This window comes from Colius striatus, chromosome 20, assembly GCF_028858725.1.
Source record: "Colius striatus isolate bColStr4 chromosome 20, bColStr4.1.hap1, whole genome shotgun sequence".
Classification (NCBI taxonomy): domain Eukaryota; kingdom Metazoa; phylum Chordata; class Aves; order Coliiformes; family Coliidae; genus Colius; species Colius striatus.
Genome location: NC_084778.1, coordinates 4,714,600 through 4,740,172, shown reverse-complemented (window position 1 = coordinate 4,740,172; position 25,573 = coordinate 4,714,600). Strand labels below are relative to the sequence as shown.

General features: G+C 48.8%; 1 protein-coding gene across 1 annotated transcript in view; it reads right to left on the bottom strand.

Moving 5' to 3' along the window:
* NXN (nucleoredoxin) overlaps window positions 1-25,573 on the bottom strand; it is a 50,782-nt gene that overhangs the window by 7,655 nt on the left and 17,554 nt on the right. Inside the window, 4 exon segments of the mRNA XM_062012468.1 lie at window positions 3,695-3,801; window positions 4,331-4,431; window positions 4,851-4,984; window positions 6,245-6,362. Coding sequence (XP_061868452.1) covers window positions 3,695-3,801; window positions 4,331-4,431; window positions 4,851-4,984; window positions 6,245-6,362 — 460 coding nt within the window.

Genomic DNA, 25,573 nt, shown 5'->3' with positions numbered 1-25,573 from the left:
GATTCCTGCTGGAGCCTGTGGGGCTGGGGCAAGAGCAGCAGCAAAGGAACCCAATGGCTGGGCTTGCAAATCCTAAGGGTATGCTAAGAAAACCATTCTGTATCACAAAAAGGCTTATTCATTACCTGCTGGTATTCAAAATAGCTCTAAGGCAGGGATGGGTTAAACAGACTGGAAGGAATTGGGAAATCTCACTCTGGTCCAACCCTTCAAGGCACAAAGTACTACTGAAGCCAGGATCAGCAGCTCACATGATTCAGATCTTTATCCATTTAGGATCCCAACCCTGTCCCTAAATGGCTGCTCTTCTGTCCTCTCCAGACCTGCATTACACAGGACAGGCTACAAACATGAGTTAAGGGCCCAGTTTAGACACAGATCCTTGTAGATCACAGCTGTCAGGGACTTCACCATTCCACTGTTACCTGACTGACGTTTTTGGGGACACTCCCCTCCCCACAAAGCACTCAGCCACTAAAATCTCCAACTGCCAATGCAAAAGTGACTCAGAAAACAAAGCCTTTAAGACAATTTATCCCATATTTGGGAAATGTAACACATCACAAAACCTGAGGCTGGGTTTTCAGTCAAACACATCCTCTTTGCAGGGGACACAGCCCAGCAGGTCCTTCACCTTATTCACACCCACTAAGCCAAATATCCCCCCTCCCCACCATAGTCCCCCTCTCCCTGCTCATCCCAGCCACTATTTGTTATTTTAGTGCCTTCTGGGGGCTTTGGTAATTGCCAGGAGTCATAACACCGAAATTTACTTATCAAGAAGAATCACAGATCAGACACTGTCCAATGAATATTGTATAAGCTTGGGTGAGAATTAGCATAGCTGAGCTGGGTTGGATTTTATGCATTAGAAAATGGATTTGGTTCCCAGGGGGGCAGCATTTTATGAAAACACAGGGGCCAAATGATTTATTACTGAATCTGGCAATACATTTACTTACTTACATATTAAACTCCATATCTGACTTGGGAATCTCACCTGTATTGGGTGAGTAACCAAAACTGACCTGAAGCAAACACTCAGAACACACCAACCACAGGACAGGTGATGGGGTTTATTGATGGGGTTTTTTCACCTTTTCAGAAGAAAGCTCCAGAAATCTGGCCTGAGAAGCCTCTCATAACAGTGGCTTCTAGGCTGCTCCCTCCAGCCAGGCTGAGGGTGACCCTTGGGTGTCTGGGGCAGAGGGGAAACACCACTTTTTGGGGACAACTCTGTAAATCCCCAAGAGACAGCACAGAGTCCACAGGGAATATTTAGGAACACAAAAGGTTTCATAAGATACACAACAGCAAGGGCATTTCTAGCCAAGCATGGAACTCACCACTGCTCCCTATCCCATTGGAATGGGAACTAATGTCAGGGGACTTCCCCCCAACAGGACTGCACTGACCAGGAGCACCACACACACACAGAATTATTTCTGAGCAGTCAGGACACAAGACATGATTCTCTCAAGAGAGTGCTGCACCCAGAAGCAATTCAATATAGGTGGGTAGGGTATAGCCCACTGACTGAGCATGGGTTATGAATAGAGGCATTCAAGTAAATCCAAATAAAGGCCAAAAACTCGACTTATATTTTACACTGAGTTTTTGAATGCTGGAGGGGCCACTACAGGACTAAAACAACAAGAGATTTGACTCTCTTGCTGCTTGCCACCACTCAGAGACTTAAAGCAGTCAGGGAAGACAAGCTCTTCTCTTTTTTCAGCTCCCAGCCTTACGAAAACCAGTGGAAAAACCACCCCACGTGCAATGCTGCACTCTCAACCCGAGGCACCACCAGGAAGGTAACCTGGACACAGAACAGGCTACATGCTCTCACTGGCACCTAGGAGCAGCTCTGAATGGGGCTGCAAAGATGCTTGGCAGCATCAGAGCCATGCATTTGGGGGAAAGCAGGTGGGACTACATGGATCTGATCATTCAGTCAGGTAGAAAAACCACCAGTGGCCATGAGCTGAGTCCACAGTGTCTGTCTCTGTGACAGCCCACTGCAGAAGCCTGACTGCACTCCTCAAAGCTGGAGGGGAGGATTCTGAGCTGCTGCCTCTGAAGGGGTCAACAACAGTCTGGAGTCCCTGGGACCAGCACAAGGGTTCACCTCCAGCCTTCTTACCCATCTCCCCAGCAGCCTTCTTGCAGCACCCTGCACCACCCCGGGCTGCAAATCCCATGTGGGAAGGGAGGTGGGATGGTGATGCTCCTTTTTCAGTGCCACTTTGGAAAGGTTCCTACTTTACAGGAAAACCATAGCAGATAAGCAGAAGAATTTGCACTCAAACATGCCCATATCCCAAGGTCAGCATCCCTGGGAGAGCAGGTGAAATACAGGGGGCACTATGGGAGCTTCCCTGGCAGAGGCAGGGGTCAGGCAAAGGGTAACAACAAATATTTACATTTTCAGGGTGGCACACAACTAAGAGAGACATTTAAGGTGGCTGGAGTCAGAAGTAAAGCTGTTGTCACCGTTTCCCTGGCTACAGCATGCCTGGTGCTTGAGTATCCATGGTTGGACATCTTATTTACAGCAAGTCCCAGTGAAACTGGCAGCAGTCCTGCAGCACTCAGTTGAAATCAGCACTGGGGAGCTTTGTGAGCAGGCTGGGGAAAAGACAGATGAACTGGGAAAGCTCTTGCCTCATGGGAAGGTAATTAATCACAAACTGATGGCTATTTAAAGCAGGCAAATGGTTATTCTCGGTTTAAGGTCAGGGAACAGAGCTGGGAGACAGCACCTGAGCTCACCCCAGAAGGGATGTTCAGAGAGGACTCCAAGGAGGAATTATTTCCGGGCCTTAGTCCACCTTTGGCAATGCTCTTCCTCACCTGCAGATGGCATTAACCCTCTGCCAGCCTGCGTCTACCTCACCGATGCCACATGGACACAGATAAGAATCAGGCACATTGCAGCAAGACCTTTTAACCACGGGGAGAAACTGTGCATAGGTCCCTAAGGCCTCCCTGTGAGCTAGTCACCTTGTATGTCTCTGTGCTGCAGTTTGTTCCCTGCAGGGACAAGGTGCCAGACCCTAGGAGAGCTGCTGTAGGCTTTTATCATCTTCACAACTCTTTGAAGCCACCCAGACAGACAGAATCTCTCCCCTGCCCCTACGAGCAGCCAGGGCTGCTGGAATTCTGGCACTGGCACGTCCAGTAAAAGCAAAGCCATGGCTTCCATCAAACACACACTCTTCTGTAATGCATGTCACTAACACAAACCAGATGCCATCTTCCCCAGCCTCTGTAGAGAAAGATGGGCCTGCCTCTGCATTACATAAAACAGCAAGAAAATGAAATTTAAACCTTCAAGAAAAAGCAAAATAAATAAAACAGTAATTAAGCAAAAAAAAATCTAAGCCCAAAGCAGCTTCCAAGTTCCCAGGAAGAATTAGGTTGTGTATGGAAGCCCTGCTTCAACTAACAGCCTGCCTGGCAGGTGGTAGGAATGTGAGTTTGTGGAGAGCAGAAACATGAAGCTGCTCTGCCTGAGGCACTGTGCTTTTGCTTTGCTGTTTTCTTGTTTTAGTTAAACAAGAGGAGACATTACAAGTACTCTGAGAGCTGTGTGTCAGGGCAGCCTTCCCTGCCTTGGATGAGAGAGCTGTGTGTCAGGGCAGCCTTCCCTACCTTAGATGAGAGAGCTGTGTGTCAGGGCAGCCTTCCCTACCTTGGATGCCGTAGAGGCGGTTCAGGCGTGACCGTCTGGCCTCGTCGGTGTAGGGCACAGCCACCCAGGGCATCTCACTGAAGTACTGCTTGAAGGAGTCCTCTGACCTGTGCAAGGGGAACAGGGCATGTGATCCAGAGAACAGCCTTCTCTGCCTGCCAGGCTCTCCTCTTATTAAAAACCTGACCTGCAAAGCCCTTAACCTCTTCCACCAAAGCCCATTGGTAGGGACTGCTGGCAGACACAACCTGGGGACCAACTGTGAAGCCCTCAGTCCCTCAAGAAGGGGTCCACAGTGCATTTTGTTTACAGATAAAATATTTCAAACTCTCCAAGGTATCTGAATGTAAACTCATGGCAACAGCTCAAGCATCCTTCAGACCTGAGACCCAGCAGTCACAGCACAAAATGCAGAGCTGCTCCAGGGGCAGAGCCTGCTCTCAGCCCACTGCTGCTTTGGCTAACCCCCCTTTGCACTTCACTGGGCAGAGAGCAAAGGACTTGGGCAGCCTTTCTGACACAGAGCCAATCTGTTCTACCCCAAACTAAATCTTCTCCTCAAATCAAACCAGTACTGCTCGTAGCTTCCCAGCTTGGGGGCAGTCAGCTCTGCCTCCACAGGCTGTTAGTGCTTACCTGTCTGCACTAACAAAGAGTATCTCAAACTTCTGTCCTGCCTCTTTGATTTTTCTGTAGGACTCCACCAGGACCCTTGTGAGGCTTCGGCACGGTGGGCACTGCAAAACACAACATGTACATAAGGACACATCCTCCCTTCCACGGGGCCAGAGCCACATCCAGCAGGTGCAGATGACTTAGTGGCCAAGAAAAGACAGACGTGACTTTGTCTTTGCTGCTGTGCAGTAGCCCTGACTGTGGCCAAGGCTTAAGGCCCAGTCCTGACTGTGGTTGAGGCTTGTGGCTGGGGCTTATGGCCCAGAAGTTGCCAACAAAACCTCTTCAAAATCTGACCACTATTCCCCTTCTGAAGGACGACGGGCCACTGCAATGCTGCAGCTTTCTGCAGAATGATCAGAGCATCTTAAATGCTTCAACACCAGTTGTCCCAAGGTCTTCACTCTCACACAGGGCTCTGCAGCAAGGGATCCCCAGAGCACTCCCCAAGCTCACTCCAACTGCTCTGCAAAGCACTTACCCAGTGTGCAGAGAAATAGACTCCAACGTGTGAGCCCTCCAGGGCATTGCTGTCTAATGTCTGGCCGTTGTTCCTTAGCAGAGGCCCAGCAACCACTTCACTGAAGGGTTTTGGTCCCCATGGGAACTCCAGACCTGGGGGTCAAAAGAAGATGCAAAACAACAAGATGCACATGTAGCATTTACAGCTGCAAGAAGCTCTACCAAAAAAAACCCTCAACCCATCCCACCTTTTGCAAAGATATAGGGGAGTCAGGGAAGCCAAACCTGCACTGGAACCAAGGCCACCTCTTCTTCTCCATGCAGGCTGCAGCCTCACTTAAGTTGAAGTATCTTTAGCTTGACAAAGCCTGCTCTGGTTTTGTGCCTGGTGAGGCATCTTTTCCTGATCAACAGTGTTTGTTTTAACAACAGAGGGCAAGGTGGTATGTGCTCAGGAATGCAGTCAGACTATTCACCTTAAGCTGCTACTGACCATGTATTTTTATATACATATACACATATTTATTTATAAAAATGTAAAAGAGAAGCTATACATGTATTTTAAAACCCTATATATAAACTAAACTTACACTAACCCTCTGCACCCCAAATCAAGCATGTGTGCCTACACACAAACACATGCTCCAAATCATCTGCTGCCAGCTCCCAAAGCAATCAATCTATGGATACAGCCAGAGAGGAGGAAACGTCCCAGATGGCTCAGGCCACAGTGTGTACTTGCTGCACAGTTCCTGCCACTCAGTCACCACACTTAGTATCTACTGCTTAAAGAAAGGATGGGCTTGTAGGACATGTGCACAGACAGCCCACAGCAGCTGAACGATGGGTCTGTGGAGTCTATGAGTAAAGGAACATGTTTTGTTCATTTTGGGTTTTGCAAATTGGTAAAAGATGGATTTAACATCAACCCCAGCACTGTAAGCCTCAGAAATGGAGAACAGCAGCATTTGTCTCTTGTATTTCTAAATAATGGGGAATTCATTATGATAACAGAGTGTGATGTCAGTGACAAAGCCCCACTCGGTATTTTGGAAGGATTCTGCTCCCAAGGTATGGAAAGTCTGGGTTCTTGCTCTGTCTGTCCATGTGTCTCCATCAGGAAAAAATTCAAACTTAATGTTTCGGTTAGTCTAACTTTTTCCTCATTAGCACTTCAGATAAAAATCCTGGAGGGGAAATCTTTGTTCTTTACAACCAGCAAAACTGAAACACCAGATCTGGCAGGAACGATGCAGAAAATGTTATGCTGAAAATAATGCAGTGCCTCATTAAGTATGACAATAGTTATTTGTTTCTCTTTTTTTGCCTGTTCCAAGGCAATTAAAAATGAACTGAAAGGAAAAGGCAGGCGTGTGCCCACGTTTCTGTGGCACACAGGACGCCAGGTCTTACCTTCTGGGTCATCGCGGATGACCAGGAGGCCGTTCCTGCAAACCACCTTCCCAGTGGTGGCATCGATAAATATCAGGGAAGGAATGTTGGAGACTCTGTACTTGTTCCACAGCTTCAGCTGTAAAAGAGGTCAGAAGGGGAGAGGAAAAGGGTAAACTTGGCAGTGTGAAGAGGAAGATTTTGGAGTGTTAGTATCTTTGAGACCAGTGGTCTGTGCTAAACAAAGAAAACAGCTGGTGCTTCTGCAATGCACGTGAAGGCAGGTGAGGGCATCTCTCCAGAGCTGCTGGGACAGTCTGGATTGGACCCCCAGCACCCACAGAGACCCACATCAGCAACACCATCCCCTTGGCACTGCATGTGAAACCAGAGTTTGCCTCATACCTGCCCGTGAGCACAGCTAAAGCTCTTCCCCCTGCTGCATTTGCCTCTTTGCAAGTAAAATGGAGGTAATATTTACCATACTTTGAAGTCTTTGTTTAGAAGACATGCTAAGCACAAATACTTTTAATGCCACTGCTCTGAAGCAATTTGTAATGCTTCCCTGGCTGTTTCCTCCACTCACATTTCAATGTTCATTAAACAAACCAGCAACCCCTGCCAAGACACAGTCAACTGAAAACAAGGTCAACACACAGAAACACTGTTCTTCTGCAACAGAGGCTTCCCAGGAGCTGGTTAATGGGTTTGCTATCAGCCTGAGGGCTCTGTAGCCCATCTACCCCACACAGGCAGAAGCCATACAGGCTGCAATGGCCATGTTTTGGGCACTCTAGATGTTGCTGTCTGCTGGTCGTGATGTTTTGCAGCAAGCTCGGCTCCACACAACGCTGGTGATGGAGTGCTCTGGGTGTCACATGGGCCTGGGTTCATTTCTCAGTACATGCTTCTGGCACAGGATAATTTGGAGCTTAACCCACATACAGAAGCATGTTGGGATAAGGAGGAACAGGATGGTGAGTGCTGCTGGCAGGGTCCAGCATGCAGGTGTAGGTTGGCTGCAGCCAGACGAGCTCATCTCCCTGCCACTCACGGAAGAGCTGCTGCCATCACCAGTCACAGACATTTCTCCACACATTTCAAGCTGAACAGCCAGCAGTGAATTATCAAACACTCAAACAAAAGGCAAACTGTAGCTGAGAGCCAGAGGGGAAGGAAATGAATCACTAACTTCTGTCAAGCTCTGCTCTGCAAAGCCCCTTGGGCTCTGCGTGTTTACAACTCGCTCAGGTTTGGAGAATAAAACCCAGCCACGGGAGAAGGGCAGGAGGTGACCACCAAGGATCCCACCCAGCACCAGTGAGGGTGAGCACACGAGCGGGAGAAACCCCCACGTGACGTGCTGCCGCTTCCATCAGCATCTCATGTGGAAACTAGACCCAGCTGTTTTTGCAGAGGAAGAGGCCACAACTGCAGATCACCGTCTCTGATTCTCAAATAGAAGCAATCCCATCCCCTGAGATGGGAATGATCTGGGACCAGGCAACGAGGAAAAGGATGGGATGCAACGTGCAGCTCTCACCAAAGATGTGGCTGAGGGAGATAGTCATATCCATGTTCAGGTTTCAATGTCACTGTATTAAGTATTTCTTCCAACAGAAGAAATCTTCTTTACAGAAGATCTATCTGGATGAGTGACACAAGTCATCCTGCTTGCAGACTTCCAGGATCTCAAAGGAAGCCTTACCACTGACCTAGGAACAATTTATTAACCTGCATCTACTAGGATTTAGAGAGAGGAAAGGTTTTGTGTCCTGCCCACCAAGCCTTCGATTTCCAGTAGACATATTTCTTGGGACAAGCCAACACATTCACAATGCTGATTCACAAACTCAATGGCCTTAGGCATGAAAAAGAAAAGGTATCAGACTAAATGCCAGCTAGTCTCCTCACAATGAGTGCCTTCAAACCACAGAAGGTAAAATTCACTTCTGTGAAGTTTAAAGGGTGGGGAAAAGCTCTTTACAAGGATCACAGGCATTCCAGAGGGTGTTGCAAATAACGAGGAAATTACAACTACCTATTGGATTGTTCTCTTTAAATGACTGCTTACATTACACTTCATTTTGCCAAGTCCTCTCTATACTGGCAGCAGCTCCCTTGAGGCACTATGGCAGGTCGTGGCAGTTTTGCTTGGCTGGGGAAGAGGCAGGTTTTGCACTTCAGAGCTGAGAGGCTGCATCGACTGGCTGTGCTCAGAGAAACGGGGCTGGGACACCCCACATAAGGGGGTAAGACCAAACCAAACCCACTCTTGCTGGAAGTGCTGGAGCTAGCAGTGCATGGCTGGCTCCAGCAGTCTAGGGCAGATACAGCAGCTCTCACCAACAACCAGCCCTGAGTCTTCTGAGGACGTGTAAACCATCAGGCCCCACTGGGCCCAAACTGCAAAGACTGGTCTGGGCTGCACAGACACCCATGGTATGGGAAATCTGCAGCTCAGATACTCTGTCCCCATGAAATGGAGGGTTGCACTCATCATCAAGTGTCCACAGGAGAACATCTCAAGCAAGCATGAAGCTGGGCCTGTGTCAAAAAGGGTCAAAAAGCCTCAATAAAGGTCAACATGACACTGTCTGCTTCTGGGGGAGTGGGTCCATCACATGGCTCTGAGACACGAACCCAATGGATGGTGTGTCACACTCAGTCACACCTTGGCTGAACAAGAAAAAGCAACAAAACCTGCCAGGTCTTACCTTGGATCTTTGCAAAAGCTGCAATATATTTGCTACCATTGAGACCTATCCCACACCACCAATGAACAAACACAACAACTGCACGTAAGACAATGGGACAGGGCTGCAATTTTAAACCTGCTCATAAAAGATTTGAATTGCAAATTAGTGGTCTCAGCACATTAACTGTATTAATTTTGCTGTCTGTATTGGAAGGTACATGAATGTGCTGTTGGAAGTGGGAGCAGTTTGATTTGATGATTCTCTTGTGCATTAAGGAAAGATGATGGGGAATCAGAAATGGGTGCCAGGACCTACTACCACTCTATTCCCACTGCCCTGGTCCCCTTCATCCAGGCTCAGCTCTCCAAAGCCTGTCAGACACTCTGAAGGAAGCCTGATGGCTCTTTCTGCTGCAGGTCTGACCTGAAAGAGCAGAACCTCGATAGGAAATAGGCCTGACTCCTTTTAGATGGGCTTTTTGGATAGGCTAGCTCCCTATGGAATAGTAGGGGTTGGAAGGAACCTTTAGAGATCATCTAGATCTCTACACCATGTCGCTATTTTGCAGCTGAACTGCAGTTTCCAGCACAGATATCCCACCTCCAGCTACAGCCCCTGAACACCAGGATGACCTAACCCATCTTGCAGTGAACTATGGCATTGGTTAGTTTTTCCCAGGGTAAAACACTAAGGGGTTTACAGACTCACAGGCTCTGGAAAGGAGATGAGGTCCTCCTCAGCCTCACTCAAGTGGATACCCACTGGTTGTGTTCCAGGCAGGAAGGGTAGCCCAGGAGAGAGAAGGCATCCCCCTGCACAACCACACACCTTGCAGAGGATCCTGTGTCAGGCTGGGTGTGGGATGCCGAGAGCAAATGACAACTTGCTGTGAACCCACAGGATGATGGGATGATAGCTCAGGCAGCAGGGCAGAGTGCTGCCTCAGCAACTTTTAAAAGCTGGTTTTCCTGCCATGAAGAGGATGACATAGAAATAACATACTCCACGCTCTGAGGATTTGATCATCCATTTAAAGAGGGGATCTCTGCTCTGCTTCCCAACAGCTGTTGCAAATCTGTGGGATCAAGCCAAAGCTAACACAGATGTGGAAATAATCTACGGACTATTCAGCCTAAAAGCAGCTGATCCTCTCAGAGCACCCTTCGCTTCTGGTTCAGGCTGCACGCCTGCTAAACTCAGTACTCACCCCAGGACACCCCCTGGATAAGAAGCAAGGAAATATACCCCCTCACAAGATGCTGTACAGGCTGATCAGCTTTACAGACACCTCACGGGCTCCTGTGCAGGTGGTTAAGTACAGCAGTCCAGTGGAAAAAACAGAGTCACCAGATTCCTCCAGTAACCTTATCCCTACACAAAGCATCACCACACTGTCCTGGAGGACCGGGAAACCACAGCCCTGGGCTGCCCCTACGATTCCATCCACAACTGACTCTGAGAAGCTTTAAAAATTGCTTATTATCTGAGGTCTGAGGTGATCTAAAGATGTCAGCAGCACTCAGCAGCAGTCGCAAAGCTGCTCTCCACGCTGGCAGCTGGCTCAGTGAATTCTCCCATCCCAGTGACTGGGAAATGCCTGGCCAAGATGCACATTGGAGACAAGTTTGCAGACAGCCACAGTAATTTTTCCAGATAAAGGTATCAGACGAGAGGTCTCCCCAGCAGCACATGGCTGTTTCTGCACAGGGCTGGCACCCAGCCGGGGTGGATGAAATCCCCTTCTGCTCTGTGTGTACTGGTGGGGAAGGGAAGGGATCCCCTACTTCCAACAGCTGCCAGGAGCTATTTTCGGTTGTGCCGATTGATTTATTGGCCCTGGTCACATTTACTTACAAACATAAATCCTGAGCTGCAGCAGTTAATGCTGGCAAAGACAAAGCACAACTGCTTGCAGTGAAATGAGCCCTGGCTGAGGGCAAAGTGGTCCTCCCACTCTCACTGGGGGATGTGTTTCTCTGCTGCTGTGTGAGCCTGGACCGTAAGAGCTCTCATACCTCCATAGGATAGGGAGCTGCCTCTGCCCTGGAGACACAGAGGTTTCTGGGGCATCTGCCTGTGCCAGCAGCAGGTCACACACTGCCCTTGATCATCTTGGAATGAGCTTCCACCCTGAGCAGGGACAGCCAGACAAATGTGGTTTAAAAACACAAAAGCAGATCCCTCAGCAATAATGGAGGTGTTTCCAACATGGATGGCTGCTGCTTTCTGCTAAATGAAATGCAAAGCCATTTTCTCCTAAAAATCCACGCTGCAAAGACTGGCAGAGCCCACTGTCCAGCTCTGCCTCCAGCACAGACCAGCTCCAGGCTGGAGAAACATCCACAGCCATGCCCAGAGCTCTGCTCCCACAGGCCGGCACTGCAGGGGACTCCTGTCCTGCCTCACTTGCAGCATTAAACTGAGCACTTTACACTGTGCCTTAAAGGGTTTACAAGCACCAGAGGCCACCCAGGCTCTGCAGACAGCCAGCATGGGGCTGCAGAACAGGCTGCTCCCTCACCCCGGCGACTTAAATCCAGTTCACGCCTGTCCCTGTGATTCAAGCTCAGCTCAGGCAAAGGCTCTTCTCTCTTCCAGCCCTCCCTCATCCCTCCTTTCCTTTCATGCATAAGGGAACTCCTTAAATAAACAGGGTCCCAGTGCAGGAACAACACACAGATACAGGGTGGGGGGAGGCACTGAGGGCAGATGGTGCACCCCCAAGGTCTGACCTTGTGACATGGAGGAGATGGAGCAAGGCTTGGGATAAATTAATATCTATTGTGTTGCTGTTTCTCCCTGAAAGCAAATCAAAATCTAATTACAAAATACAATGGTGAGAGAGATGTCTGCTCCCAGAACATTAATGAGCCGAGGAGGAGGATTTGGAATCGCAATAAACAAGACTGATGTGAACAGCTGAGACCGACAGCACAGCGCACAGGGGCTGCTGGTGTGTACAGACTGGCGGGCAGCTGGGCCACCACATTGTCATCCCTCTCTGCCCCCATGCCATCTACAAGAGGAGAAACTCCAATTAAAACCAACCTGAGGACCAGTTTCTCCCAGCACTCAGCCCAGCAGTGCCTGCTGGGGATGCTGTCCCTGCCAGTCACGATTCAGCAATATGATTCATTGTGAGCAAAGAAATAAAAGAATCAAACCAAAGTGCTGCTGGTGACCTCCCTCCTCTCCCTGCTGCAGCTGCACGCTGGGACATGGCAGCCAACGCAGGGGCAGGGCAGACCCTGGCAGGAATCACTTTGCAACCCAGGGCTTTTGTTCTTCCCAACCAACAGCAACAGCTTTGGAGGGGAAGGAAATCCTCTCAGCAGGGTTTTCTGGCGAGGCAGACCCCAGAGGAGGGCTACTCTTTGTTCCCCTGAGAGGCTCCAAAGCCAAAGCCCTCAGGTGAATGACATGGGCCAGCCCATCTCAAATCCTGACCTCCTGGCTTCCTCAACATTTTCTTCCTCTTACTCACCCAGCACCAGCACCATTGCTCTTTGCAATTTCCCATGCTGAGCCTGCAAGTTGAGCATTTGATTTGGGGGCAGAGCAGCAGCTGGCTGTTGCACACCCTGCTCAGAGTGCAGGCCACCTCCTCTCCTCCTGATGTACACACAGGCTGACAGGTTGGATCTTCCACAGCCATAGCTGATAGGAAAACATTTAATTTGAGTAGAACTGAAGAGCAGTTAACATGATGTATGGAGAGCAAAGCCCCAGGGCCCCGAGCTGACACCAGAGGTTGGTTTCTATGTGCAAGTTTCAAAGCAGCACTGGGCTGGCAGCTTGATTTGATCTCAGAATCAGGGAGATGTAGCCATTTGCCTAAACATACAGATAACAACACAGGCAGCAAATGATGCAGGGAGGATGCTACAAGACAGGCTGGTCTATTAACACTACAAGGATGTCTTTGATAAACTTCTTGTTTTCCCAGGTATTCCTCAGATTGTATTCAAACAGCCCAAAGCCAATGCAGAACTTCAGGATGGCAGCATCATACCCAGGATGAGGAAACACACCTTCCTGCATTTACAAGAAATGCTGGGGTTTTCTTGTCCCCATGCATGCCTTACTTTGCCTTTTAAAAGGAGGTTTGCCTGCAAACATCTCAAGATATTTCATAAACACCTTTTTCTCCCTGCTGCTCTTCCTTTACCCCAGGAGGATGGTGACACAGGGCTGGCACAAAGATGTGTGCAGAACCCTTGGACCCACCTTCTGTTACCAGTTTTCATTGGCATTTTTCACGGTAGGTAAGCAAGACAGCAAAACACACAGAGAACAAGCTGTGAGGATGCAGGGAGTTAATGTGTTTTGTAGGAAAATTTAAGACACGTGTAGAAGTGTATCATACATGGTCCCTATAAATTATGCCTCCAAATGACCAGCACTGAGTAAGCAACAGCTATGTAAACACAAAGGTAATGAGAAGAAATAACAATTTCTCTCTCTCTATGGGGAAGGGATATTTTTCCATCTGTTTATAGGAAAGGAGAGGGGTGGGGTGGCAGTCTGGGATGTTGAATCGAAGTTCAGGGTCTCTCTTAGTCCCAAGTCTCATCTGTCTCTAGGTGTGGGACGGCTGCCAGAACAGAACCACCGCATCTCACAGCTGGGGCTTCCTACCCACCACCTCTGCTGGTGCTGCTACCGTTTGTTCCAAGGCAGCCAGTGTGGAGAGCTGGCAGCCATCTGGAGGTTAAACACCTTGCAATCCTGGAGCATTAAGAAACAAACACTTCTGAAAAGCCCCAAGCTTAGACAGAGTTCCCACCAAACACAAAAGCCTTTTAAATCTGCAGGGAAATGGGGATTATTTTTTGTTATTGTTGTTTAGTGCACACAATGAGGTATTAGTGTGGTTTCTGTTTTGTTTTCAGCAGTTAATCTGAAAGAGAACCTCACACAATCAGACCAACAAAATGCTGGAACACAATAGAGTATTTGTTAGCACTGTAACACACCCAGGGGAGAGAGTGCTTCAGGAGCCTCACATGCAGTGACCTCCTCACCAGCACCAGGATAACCCCAGACCAGCAACATGGGAGACTTACAAAACTACCAAGAGATCTGCAAATATCTTCTTGTGCCCACTGCTGCTGCTGGACCCACTGGATGGGAAACCTGCTTATTACATGTCTTTTGAAATGCAAAAGCTCACCCACAGCATCACTGCTGACACCTCCTACAAACACTCAACACAGCACTTACATCACTGTAAACACTCAGACTATTTAAAACCAACTACATTCTTCCAGCTGATCTCAGGAGACCCGTGCCCTGGTTGTTCTGGCCCTCCCTACAGCCACATCCAGTCTCAGAGCCTGATGGTGTTGAATCTCAGCCTGGCAGCGCTCCTGGTTTGCAACCCAAGGAGGATTTTCACACAAAGGTTACACAGCTGCAGAGCTAGAAAGGCCACAACCACGGTCCCAGTGCCTGCTCACAGCCCACACTGCTGGGGCAGCTCTGGGCTTTGCATGCAGGAGAGGCAACAGGCTCAGCTCGCAGTTGGGACAGGAGGCACAGCTCAAGTGACTCACTGTGTAACCACTCAGGTTAAAATACACCAGGAGTTAACCAGACCCAGGTGCTCTTGAGCTCCAGCTGGAAAGAGCAATCCCTGCCAGTGACAGCTCAGAGTTATCCCACTCCTCCTCAGCTCTTAGGGTAGAAGGGGGTCCCACAGCGCACACCAGCCCAGCACAGCTCTCAGATTTCTCCTCTGGAGCCACTGAAGTCCAACCTGCACAAACATTTCACAGTCAATACTGCTCTGAGCTAAATCACTGATGATGTCCTCTCAGAGCCTCCATGTCGTCTTAACATGCTTCACAAGCACAACTGAGCCCCGGAGGCCTGAGCCAGAGCCGAGTGCCCTGTGGGGAACACCATCAGACCCACTTGTGACACAAACAGGACAGATGTAACAGGTCAAGCTGCCTGGAAAACACTCTCCCGTCAGGCACTTCTCTCCCTCCTGCTCCCCAGAGCAACACTCAGCCCCTCAGCAGAAAGGCTGAACCATAAACCCACCGGACACCGGAGCCACTGACCTCTAAACAGGAAAACACCACTGAGTCCCACGTTGGCAATCAATCACCTGAGACACTAAAAAACGGAGCAGAACAAAGCTGAGCACAGCTCAGATGCACTAAGAGCTCAACTGCAGTGCAAGCCATTTCCCCACATTCAACTGCTCCTTTGCAGAGGGGCCTCCCCATCGAGCTGTGCTCCTGCAAATCTGGGGGCACTGGCTGCAAGACAGAGGGACAGGGAAACTGGGAGGGCTGGGGAAAGGAGCAGAGACGAGTTTTGGGCTGGGCATGAAGGCAGAGCAGGGAGGTGCTTGCAAAAGCCATTCCCAGCTGCTAGGATGGGGAGGGATAACCAGAGCTGAGTGAGCCTGGAGCAGGCCAGGCAGCTGGGGCCAAGGGGATGTGGGGTTTACAACACACACATGGTGGGCCAGGTGCAGGGCAAGCCAGGGAACCTGATCCATCCCACAAAACCCAGCACTGAGACACAAAAGGCCCCCAGTCCCAGAGCCATCGAGTGGGGAGGAACAAGATAGCAGCCTGGGGCTCCTCCTGCTTTATTTTAAGGCTGAAGCATCTTGCAACTGCCGAACCAATTACAAATGATCAACAGGGACGGTGTTAAATCAGTAGCAAGGTCAAAAGCTCCAGCTACATCCTGACTTGACTGACAGAAATCACAGAATATAGAGTTTCTCACAGGAGTGAGAGCCCGTGAGTCAGCACACAGATGAAGTAGAGCCCAGGGAAGGCAGGACTGAGCCCTGGCGCAAGCGAGCCTGGGGCACGGCGTCCCTGCCGAGCGCTGCACCGAGGCAGCCGCCACGAAACCAGAGGCTGCTGCCAGGACCGATGACAACGCAAATCCCACGAGAGCGTTCAAAATGTCAGATAAGATGCAGCGTATTAATTCCCTGTGCTGACAGCCAGCCCCAGCTGGAAGGGCAGGCTTGGAAATCGCAGGCTTCAGCGAGGTGAGAACGCCTGGTGCCTGCTGCACTGAGGCTTGGGATCGACAGCACACCCCGAGGTGAGGCAGAGGATGGAAGGCAGGAGGTGCTGCTTCGTCTGTTGGGTGGGAATAAGGGAGATGCTGTGCAAAAGGATGAGCTGATTGTGTGTTCTTTTACAAAGCAACGAAGACTGCTGTGTGCTGGCAGCAGCCTTCCTCAGATGTGGCTGCATTTCAGCTGTTACTATATTCAGAGTCTGTAAAATGCTCTGGGATGACAAAAATCATTCCAGAAACAGTTATGAAAACTGTTTCCAGGAAATCGATCCATGGAGATGGAGAAAGCCTGGTGTTTTTACAAGAGCTTCAACTAGAGAAAGACCAAAGTTAAGGAGGAAGTTTTGCTTCCTTCTCTTTTGAGGAATACAAAGGAGCTGCATCAGGGGCTGCTTCAGTTCTGCAACACACCAAAACAACATCATTTTTTTCTTCGGAGCAGAGCCTGACCTGAGATGGGGCTAAAATGCCCCTCAGTTCACCTGCAGTTGAAGGCTTTCTGCCTTAATCGAGATCTGGATTTGTTTGTGGTGTTGTTTTAACCTGCTTTCTGCAATTTATGACCATCCAGGAGATCACCTCAGGCTAACACAATGCACGCTGCAGGAACACAGATTTTATCCAGGAAAAGAGCACAAAGTGTGGTGGGAGCACAGTCTCCAGCCTCAATACTAGGAAGCTAGATGTTTGGAGTTGGAAGAGCCACAGGAAACACCAAGTGAATCACCCACTTGCATCCCAGTGGCTTTTTGTCCAAGGACCTGCCACAAAGTTTCAGGCTCAGTCACCTCTTCCCTGGGTCAGAACTGATTAGATGAAGCCACTCAAACTCCCAACACACTCATCTCGTTTGGCAGTGTTGTGGTTCCACTGTGAGCTCCAAGCTTCTCCCCCCCTGCCCCCACCTCCTTGTTCAAGCATCTTGCTTCATCTTTATTCCGTTTCCAGGAACACTTAGCAACAGGCTCTTGCAGTCAGGCACCGGCAGGGAGGATCTGAGGAGAAGTCTCTGCAGTTACCATGACCTTTTACTACACTCATGCAAATTTTAAAGAAAGTATGTGAACAATTTGTCTTTTAAGTGGCCTCTGGTTACATTCTCCAGGAGTTAATTCTCCTTCTCCCCTTAGAGACATCAGAAACACCAGATTTTATGATTTTACACTAATGAGACAAAACCTGCAGCTTAATTCCAGTCTGCTGTGGGGATTATTTTTTTCTGTATCTGATGCAACATACAGATCCCAAATGGGCAAAAATTAACCTGTGACATCTACCCTGGCCAAGACCAAGGGTCTGCCTGGATGCTTCAAGCTCACACCAAAAAAGCCAAGTGTGGGCTTTGGGCTCCATCTCACCAGTCAGCCAAACTCTTCCTGAGATGGACAAGATGCTCTTGCTCTTGGCAAGCTGCATTTACCAATCGCCATCAGAAACTCATTCCAGGACAGCCCAAGGCTATGCCAGGAGAAAAAGGTAGCCATAGCACCCCAAGGAAAACACAGCAGTTGTGATCTTGATAATTAAAGCTCATCAGCCAAGGCGTAAGATAGGAGACAGCGGTTAAGGACTCTTGTTCCCATGGGACTCACTGTGGTGACAACAGGAGAACTCCTGCCAAATCCAGGGACTTTGGCAAGCGACATCAGTCTCTCCCAGGGCCTCTCCACCTTCAAGACAAGACTCTGGCCATCATGAGGCTCTGAGGTGGGCAGCATTGATGCCCCTATGGATGGGAAGGGGTGAATAACAAGCCTGGTTTTGGCAAACCACAGCAGCCATTTTTGCAGGCGCCTCGCTGGGTGCTGGCAGCTGACAAACTGACCAGGCAGCAGCCTCACATTTTCATCAGATTTAATTCCCCAAAGCTTTCCAGCACTTTCCCTGTCACTCAGTAATTTTCCCACACACATAAACAAGTCTGGAGAGGCCCAGAAAGCACGCACCCAGAGAGCCTGTGCAGCTTGCAGGGCACGGAGGCATTACTGCATTTAAGTCCTTTCTCCTTGAAAAAGTCCTTTCTCTTTCTTTGTGTTTGGAATCAAAAAATCCTCTATTTCTTGCAGTGACTTGAGGCTGGAGGGAGGGAATGGGTGAATATCAAGGTACCAAGGCAGGCAGCTTCTGCTTGCTGAGTGGTATGGGAAAATAGGGAAATAATTGGCAGTGCCCTACTCTGGAGGGGGGCAGAAAAAAGCATCTCACAGACTCTTGATACTTCAGATGATCTTAAAAAGTATAATCTACTCCTTTTTTTTCTCTCCTTGTAAAAAATGAAAAGTCTGAATAAGCGTGTCATTGATTCTATTGCTGGGAACAGCATCTGGAATATCAATCTCTGCCTGAGACTGCAGAAGCTGCAGGAGAGCTCAAAGCAGCCAAGGCTGCCCTTGAACATCGCTCTTACAGAAACGCCTGTGGATCTGTGTGAAAATGATTAAGCAAAATTGCTCCCTCTTTTTTCAACTTCATAACTCAAATCTGTTTCCTCTTAGAGGGCAGATGCTCGTTACACACCCCACAGCACATCAAAGGGCAGGAAAGCAGCTGCCCAGTCACACACTGGAGGGCCAGTGCCCAGCATCCTGCCTGCGTCCACCAACTCCTTGATCCCACAGCTTTTGGCTTGAGGTAAAGAGCTGAGAGAGTAAAAAGGCCTCTTCAAGCTTAAGTCCCCTCTGAGTGACACTATGAAAGACATCAATCAAGTGCTGTTCCAGCAGCAGCAAACAGCAATGATGTGTTTCTGCAGAGAATTCTCACGGTGCTCTAGAACTCAACTCCAGCTATTTCTCCAACACTCCTTCCCCATTGCTGCCTGACTGTTCAAAACACGAGGGACCAGCAGTCCCTGCTGCACCCAGACTCAGCCAGCATCTTCATCCAACGCTCATTAACGACATGACATTATTAAGAGAGCATTGTGCAAGGACAGAGATGCCAGGAGCCCCTCAGTCATCCCTGAGAGACTGACTGGGGAGGCTTGACAAGGCAGGGCTGCTCCAGGATAGAGAAAGGAGCTGCTTTGGGGCAGGGCAAAGCCAGCCCCACTCCTGCTTTGCCCCAGCACAGTAGCTTCACATCTTGCCATATAAAGTGAACCCTAATCACATTGTGCATGGGTACCAAATAAGGATTGTTTTTCTAATGAACAGGGCAAAATATTTGGGCTCCAACACAATCATTTCCTCTGTCCAAGGGTCTTGCATTTTCAATGCCACAGGCACTTTTGGTAACAAACTGCCTCCACTTTTACAAATAGGATTCACTAAATACCCAAAGCACGCTGATGCTGCAGTATGCTCCTCACCACAAGCACACTGTCTCTGCTCCCACAGACAGCAGCCAGAAAATCCCAGCTCCCAGCAGTGCACCCCTTCTGTGCCCTCCAAAAACGGGATGAATATTGTCCAAAATTTCCTGGAAACTTCACATTGCAGATTTGAATCTGGAGTGCAGATGAGATATAGTCCTGTTCCGCAAAAACTACCACAACAAAGGCAATCAAAGACCCTGAAATCCCTAAAGCTGAACCCAAACACCACTCTGCCTCTTACCCAAAGCCTCCTTCATCCTTTCTTTACTCTTAAACTCTGTGGGATGATGCTCAGATCTAAAATGCTTGGTTTTTCAGATCTGTGCCAGCTACAGCAAACAACCATCAGCTCAGGCAGGCTCAGCAGGACTGACCTAAGGAGCACCAAACCCTGTGCATTTAATGCCACATCTGATGCAAAACCCCATCCTCAGAGGTGAAAGGTGAGTGACAGATGAGCAGCCTCATCCCCAGAGCCCTTCTCATTTATTCTAGTTCAAAGAGCTCAGAAAACTCAAGGCACTCAGATATTTAAGGAGCGTGGGGAAGGGTGCCTGGGAAGCAGGAAGCATGAAGCGAACTTGATCCAAGATGCAAGAGAGGAGGTACACAGCCGGACTCCTACTGAACAGCTTCTTCCAGCCAGCCCACTGCCTCATCCATCTTAATCTTTGACCACCAAGAGATGAAAACAATTTATCCTCATTCCCTGCTCTTACTGAGAAGTTACAAGAAATAAAAGTAAAACTAAAACAAAGATCAATGTCATACCCCTCCTCAGACAATCTTTGCCTGACATGGACTTTCTCAGCATCCCTTTTATCTAGCAGAGTGTTTTGGCTAAAGCTTTTGCAGAGGAAAGCCATGTGAGCAGGCTAGTTCAAAACCTGGTACTTTCATGTTTATACAGCCAGCTAAGCAGCACACTACAAAGCCTTTTATGCCAAGTCTTTGCTGACAAGCCAGCACTGATAAATTACAGAGATCACCCAGGATTTAGGATGCACAGCGGGGAAAAAAATAACCCAGTTCCCTAGGTGGGAAGCAAGTGCTCAGAAACTAAGGACTCGAGGAAAAATCTGTACAAAAATAATCCCAAGATTAGTGGGAAACTTGGTACTAAAAGGGGAGAACAAAAGCAGTTGAAGGTGTATACAGGCTCCCTCCCCATAGCTTCCAAGAATTCACCAGGTCAAAGGTGAAGACAAAGATATGTCAGTTATCTCTTCTCCCAAATGCCCCTATTTCCAGAAAAAGCAATCTGAAACGAGCCCCTCTGTGTTGATGAGTAGTGCAAGTGGCTACAGGCATGAGAAGAGAAACACTTCCCAGTTGCAGAGGTGCAAAGCAGATCCCGAGCTATACGTTGGTGTCACTGGGACACTGCTGACCGTGTACTGACCATGTACTGTGTGGTGTGGGTTTATGTGCATGCAAGAGCCAAGAAAAATCCATCTCCTTTGTCATAACAAACCCTAAGGTAAACAAAAAGGCAAGGGCATGTAAATTAGTCAATTAGAGGCATGTAAAAGAGAAAAACTGCTAGCCATCTGCTTGCTCCTGATTTTTGCTGTGTCTCAACAAGCATCCACAATTTGGCTGTGTTGAGGCCTGCACAGAGGGGATGCAGGAAAAAACGGGTGCTCTCTGCCTCCCACAACAGACCTGCTGCTCCTCAATAAAAAGCAGAAGAGTTTTATATGAGAAACGGGCATTTCACAGACTTTGCCATTGCTTTCCCTACGTGGGCAAGGAGCATCCTGGCCTCCCTTGCAGACACACACCCTGGGGGCTGGGCGGCTGGATTAATCACCCAAACCCAGGAAATTCCCATGCCTGGTGAAACTAAATCAGAGCCAGCTGGTCTGTAACATTTCACCCTTACACAAAAACTTCACTTGTCTTCGATTTCTCAAGTTTACCCTGCATGTTATAAACTACACACATGGTTTTGCAAGGTGGTGAGCAAACAAATGGGAGGCTGAGTGTCCAGGTGCCCAGTCCTCCATGGTACTGCTTGCCAGGACACAGCCAAGAGATCCACCTGCACAGACCTTTCTGCAGTGTCCCAATATACACCAGCACACAACTCAAATACAACTGGACTGGGTCTTTCATGCTTTCCCAAGCACTGTAAGACCACAAGGGTAAGCTCTGTGCACACATATGCGGCGCTTTGGACTACTGACAACTTCAGAAAGAGGAGAAAAGCCCTTCTTGGGTAAGTTCTGGCTGCTCAGTTGGCTGAAGGGTGTGAGGAGAAGTCTGAGCCAGCAGCTCTGCTGAATGCTTCCAGACTCCCAACTGGCAGGCTGGCACCCAGCCCGCTCCTCCACTCCCGTGCCAACAGGGACACCCAGACACGCAGGACCCGAGTTTGTAAAGACACTTACAAAGCCAGAGGGAAGGACTCAGCTACTTCTACAGAAAGATGCTGCTGCTACCGAGTACAAAATAATTAATACTTTCCAAGTCTGCACTTGCTAATGAAACAAGAGATTTAAAGCTCCAAGCCCAGCCCATTCGTACAAAAATACGCACATGTCCCTGACTCTGTTCTGAATCCCAGGGAAACAGCAGGTCTCTGGTTGTTAAAGCCCAAACAACACTACTTCAGCTCTGCAACCCAAATCATCACACTGCACTCCCCCTTCCCTCCCTGCAGGTCTACAGGAGGGCCACAGGGAAGATTTAGCATGTGCAGTGTTGGGTTGTTGAGGTTACCTTTTAGTTGAGTCAAAAGAATATTACAAAGTATTCCGCAAGGGAGTCCATATATAGCAAAGGATTCTGCTGTAATCCCCTATCTATTCCTGTCTGGATAATATGGCATTTGGACAAGCACTGCCAAAACACAGATTTATGGCAAAGCTGAGAGTCTGCGTGGCCAACACATGCTCTCCAAACTCCAGATTCCAAGGAACAAATATAAGTTATAGATGCTTCTTCAGGTATCAAAGCTTCAAGCAGATACAAACCTGTTTTCAGGATCTCTGCCTCCCTCTCCCAGCCCAAGTGAAAGGCATGTTTATACTGACCTTCCTCAATGCTAAAATGAACTTTCACTGTGTGTTCCTGCTGGTACCAACACCCCACGGTTTTCTGCTCATTTTTCATTGCTTTGCTAACACTTTATTGGCTATCAGCTATTACGTAGCAGACCACCTTCAAACTTCTTTGCAGATAGCGACTAACTTCAAAGGGAAAAGAACTACAAAAACTGCTGACCAAAGGGAAAAGGGTTATAAAAAGTAGAGCTGACAAGTGCTACAGCCGTCACTGCCGCACTGGAGACACCAGGGAGCTGCATGTTCTTAAAAGCTCCTTGGAAAAGGGTGTGTTAAAAAAAACCCCAACAAACCAAACCTAAACCACAGCAGACAACTTAGTGCTGCTGAAACTAGTTTTTGTATTGGAAATGCTGAGAAGCACCTGAACATGTGTCACTAACACACACATGTGGCTGTGAGGGGCTGACCACAGCCTGCTGCCCATCCAAGCAAAGCTGTTTTTTTCCTAGGAAGACAGCTCTCCTGGATCCCAGCCACTCCTGGGCAAGACAGGTCAGTGAGGAGGCTGTGCTGGGTGTTTTGTGGAAGGGAGGGATGCCAGCGTCCTCAGCAGCAGAGCAGAGGGCAGAGATGCTCACCTGCTCGCCAGAAACTGTGCCAATCTGCCGGCAAGGGAGAGCGGAGGCAGAGGACATGCAACTGAGGTTGTGTTACAAAAGACCTCCTGGAAAGGAAATAAAGGGAAAGATGGGATCAAAAGGATGGTGCTACATCCTGAAAAATTATCTTCTCCATCAGAAGCCACATCTTAAGATCAGGTACATAAGAGAAAAGGGAAGTGGTGGGGGAAGAAAATTCAGCACAAGTGCATGCTAAGTGGAAGCAAATACATTTCACCCAGCTGAAAAGTCACCCCTGTAAAGACACATCCATTCCCAGAGGCATCATGCAGAATTGTTTCCTACTCCATATTCCCCAGGTACAATTGTAAATTCCTCATTGATAGGGCTGCCACACACCTCCCCTGGGAGCCTGCACCACAGCCCCACACAGAGACACGTATCCTGCCTGCTGCAGTGGATCAGAGCAGCTCAGCACAGCAGCAGGGCCAGGCAGGCACAGGCTGGCTGACAAAAAGAAATACAAAGTCATTTTTGACAAAGGGGAAATGCTGCAACCTTGCTGAATCGCTGGTGCTGGCTACACACCCTCTGGATATTGGCTACTTGCAGGCAAAACACGAAGCCAAGGATATTTGTTCAAAACCCACAGGCGGACACTGTGATTCTATTAAAAAAATACAACTGGCATTAATTCTAAAAACTTCCCACCACAGGGACTGGGATTCAAAACCAGCACTGGGCTGTGAGGCCAGAACACACTCAGAGCAGACGCCTGCAAAAGATTCCAAGGGAAATTAGTTACGTGGGTTTTGTAACAAAAATAAAATCAAATCCAATGTTTATAAAGAAGAAAAAAATATAAAAGGCCAGGTTCCCTAGGAGACAGTGCTGCAAACACCCTCTGCAGAGAACTCCAGACGTGCTTGGATCCTAGGCTTCCTCGGTTCCCTGTGCTGGTTGGTTTGTGCAGTGAGGTGAAAAGCCAATGTGAGCCCTGAGCAGGCAGCAGCAGCTGCCTCTTCCCATGCTCAGGGCTGGCAGGGAAGGGGCTGCCTTGCCCTGATTCACAAGCCTGAGCCATATCAGCTCCTGGGCTGGGTACTGTCTCTCCCGTGGCTAAGGAAAAGCAACTCTCCATCCATCCATCCGTCCATTCATCCATCTGCCAGTCCATCCATGCACCCATGCCACACCACCAGCTTCAGGGAGCTGCAGGCAGAGGAGGTCAAAGCCCTGGGCTTTTACCACTCTGCTTCTCCCATTTCCACTCTCTCCAGACATCAACACGGTGGGCTAAAGCTGGATGACCAACTGGATTTCCAGAAAACCCTGGCTTCCCTGCTTGTGTGCTAAAGTCAGCCTTATACCATAAACTTATTTTTTTTCCTAAGTCATTTTTTTATAGCTGACTCACATGGAGCTTCTGCCAGGAATTTTGATAATTAGTGAATCAGAGCAAGGCTTTGCCCGTGCATGCCTAACAACATCTGCTGATTTAAGCGAGCTGTGTTCAAAAGCGTGCGCAGCCCTGGAGGAGCACGGCTGAGCGCAGCCCTTCCTCCCAGCGGCACGCTTGATGGGGCTTCTCTTGCCAGGCTGGTAGGAAACACGCTGCTCCTCCTGCCGAGAGCTTTGCAGCTCCTAATCTGTGTTTTGAGGGGAAGGAGATAAGCTGAAATAAAGTCCAAAGGGTAATGGAGAAGGGAGAGGGATGCTAGCTGCCTCTCGACTTGGCAAACCTCTTGTTGGAGCATCCCTGTGAGAGCATTCGCCGCTCTGCGCCTCTGCATCAAGCTGCATAGCTGCAAAGCCATCGTGCGTCACATCTTCCTTAGAGACAGACCATGGTACAGAGTTCCACAAAACCACAGAAAAAAAATCACTTCCTCAACCTCTTTCTTCGAGGGACACATGAGCTATTTTGTAACTGAGTCTCCAACACACAACAGTGTGTCAAACCTAAAGATCAAACACAACCCACGTTCCAATAAGCCAAAAGCAGACGTCTGGTGTCAGCAGCCTTAACTATGCACAAGGTCCTTCCTTGGATGATCCAAAAACCTCCTGCTTTCTGCTACAGGTCAGAAATGCAAGTAAATTAGCAGGATGGAGCCAATCAACCTCCTCCCCGTAAGCTTTGTCTGTACCCTCTGCACACAGCTCCTTACTCGCCCCATCCTGTAATTTATACCATACTACATCTGAAGGGCTGCATTGAGAAAATATTACAGTTGCCAAGGCCTAAAAAGCTAGGATGTGCTGGAAATAAATCTTCTCTGTAGCTTTAATCTGGGCCACTTGCATAGGGCCTTTACAGCATGGCCACAAACCACGTGTGCAGACACTCCTGACGCAGTTAGTACCAAGAATAGAAGATCCTCTGTAAGCGAGGAATTGTTCAGCTTTGGTTGTCAACTGGTTGATCACGCGCAGCACTCTGCCTTCTTCACTTCACACTTCTCATCTGCTGCTCCAAGACGAAAATGAAGGCATCTTGCACTGCAGATTGGGATACTACTCAATCATGAATTGATTTTCATAAAATGATGGAGAACTACACTCACAACACCTTTGGTTTATCGCCAAAGAGGTACAGAGAAGCTCTGGGCATCCAGTTCCAGAATCAGCCTACAGCTCTCTCT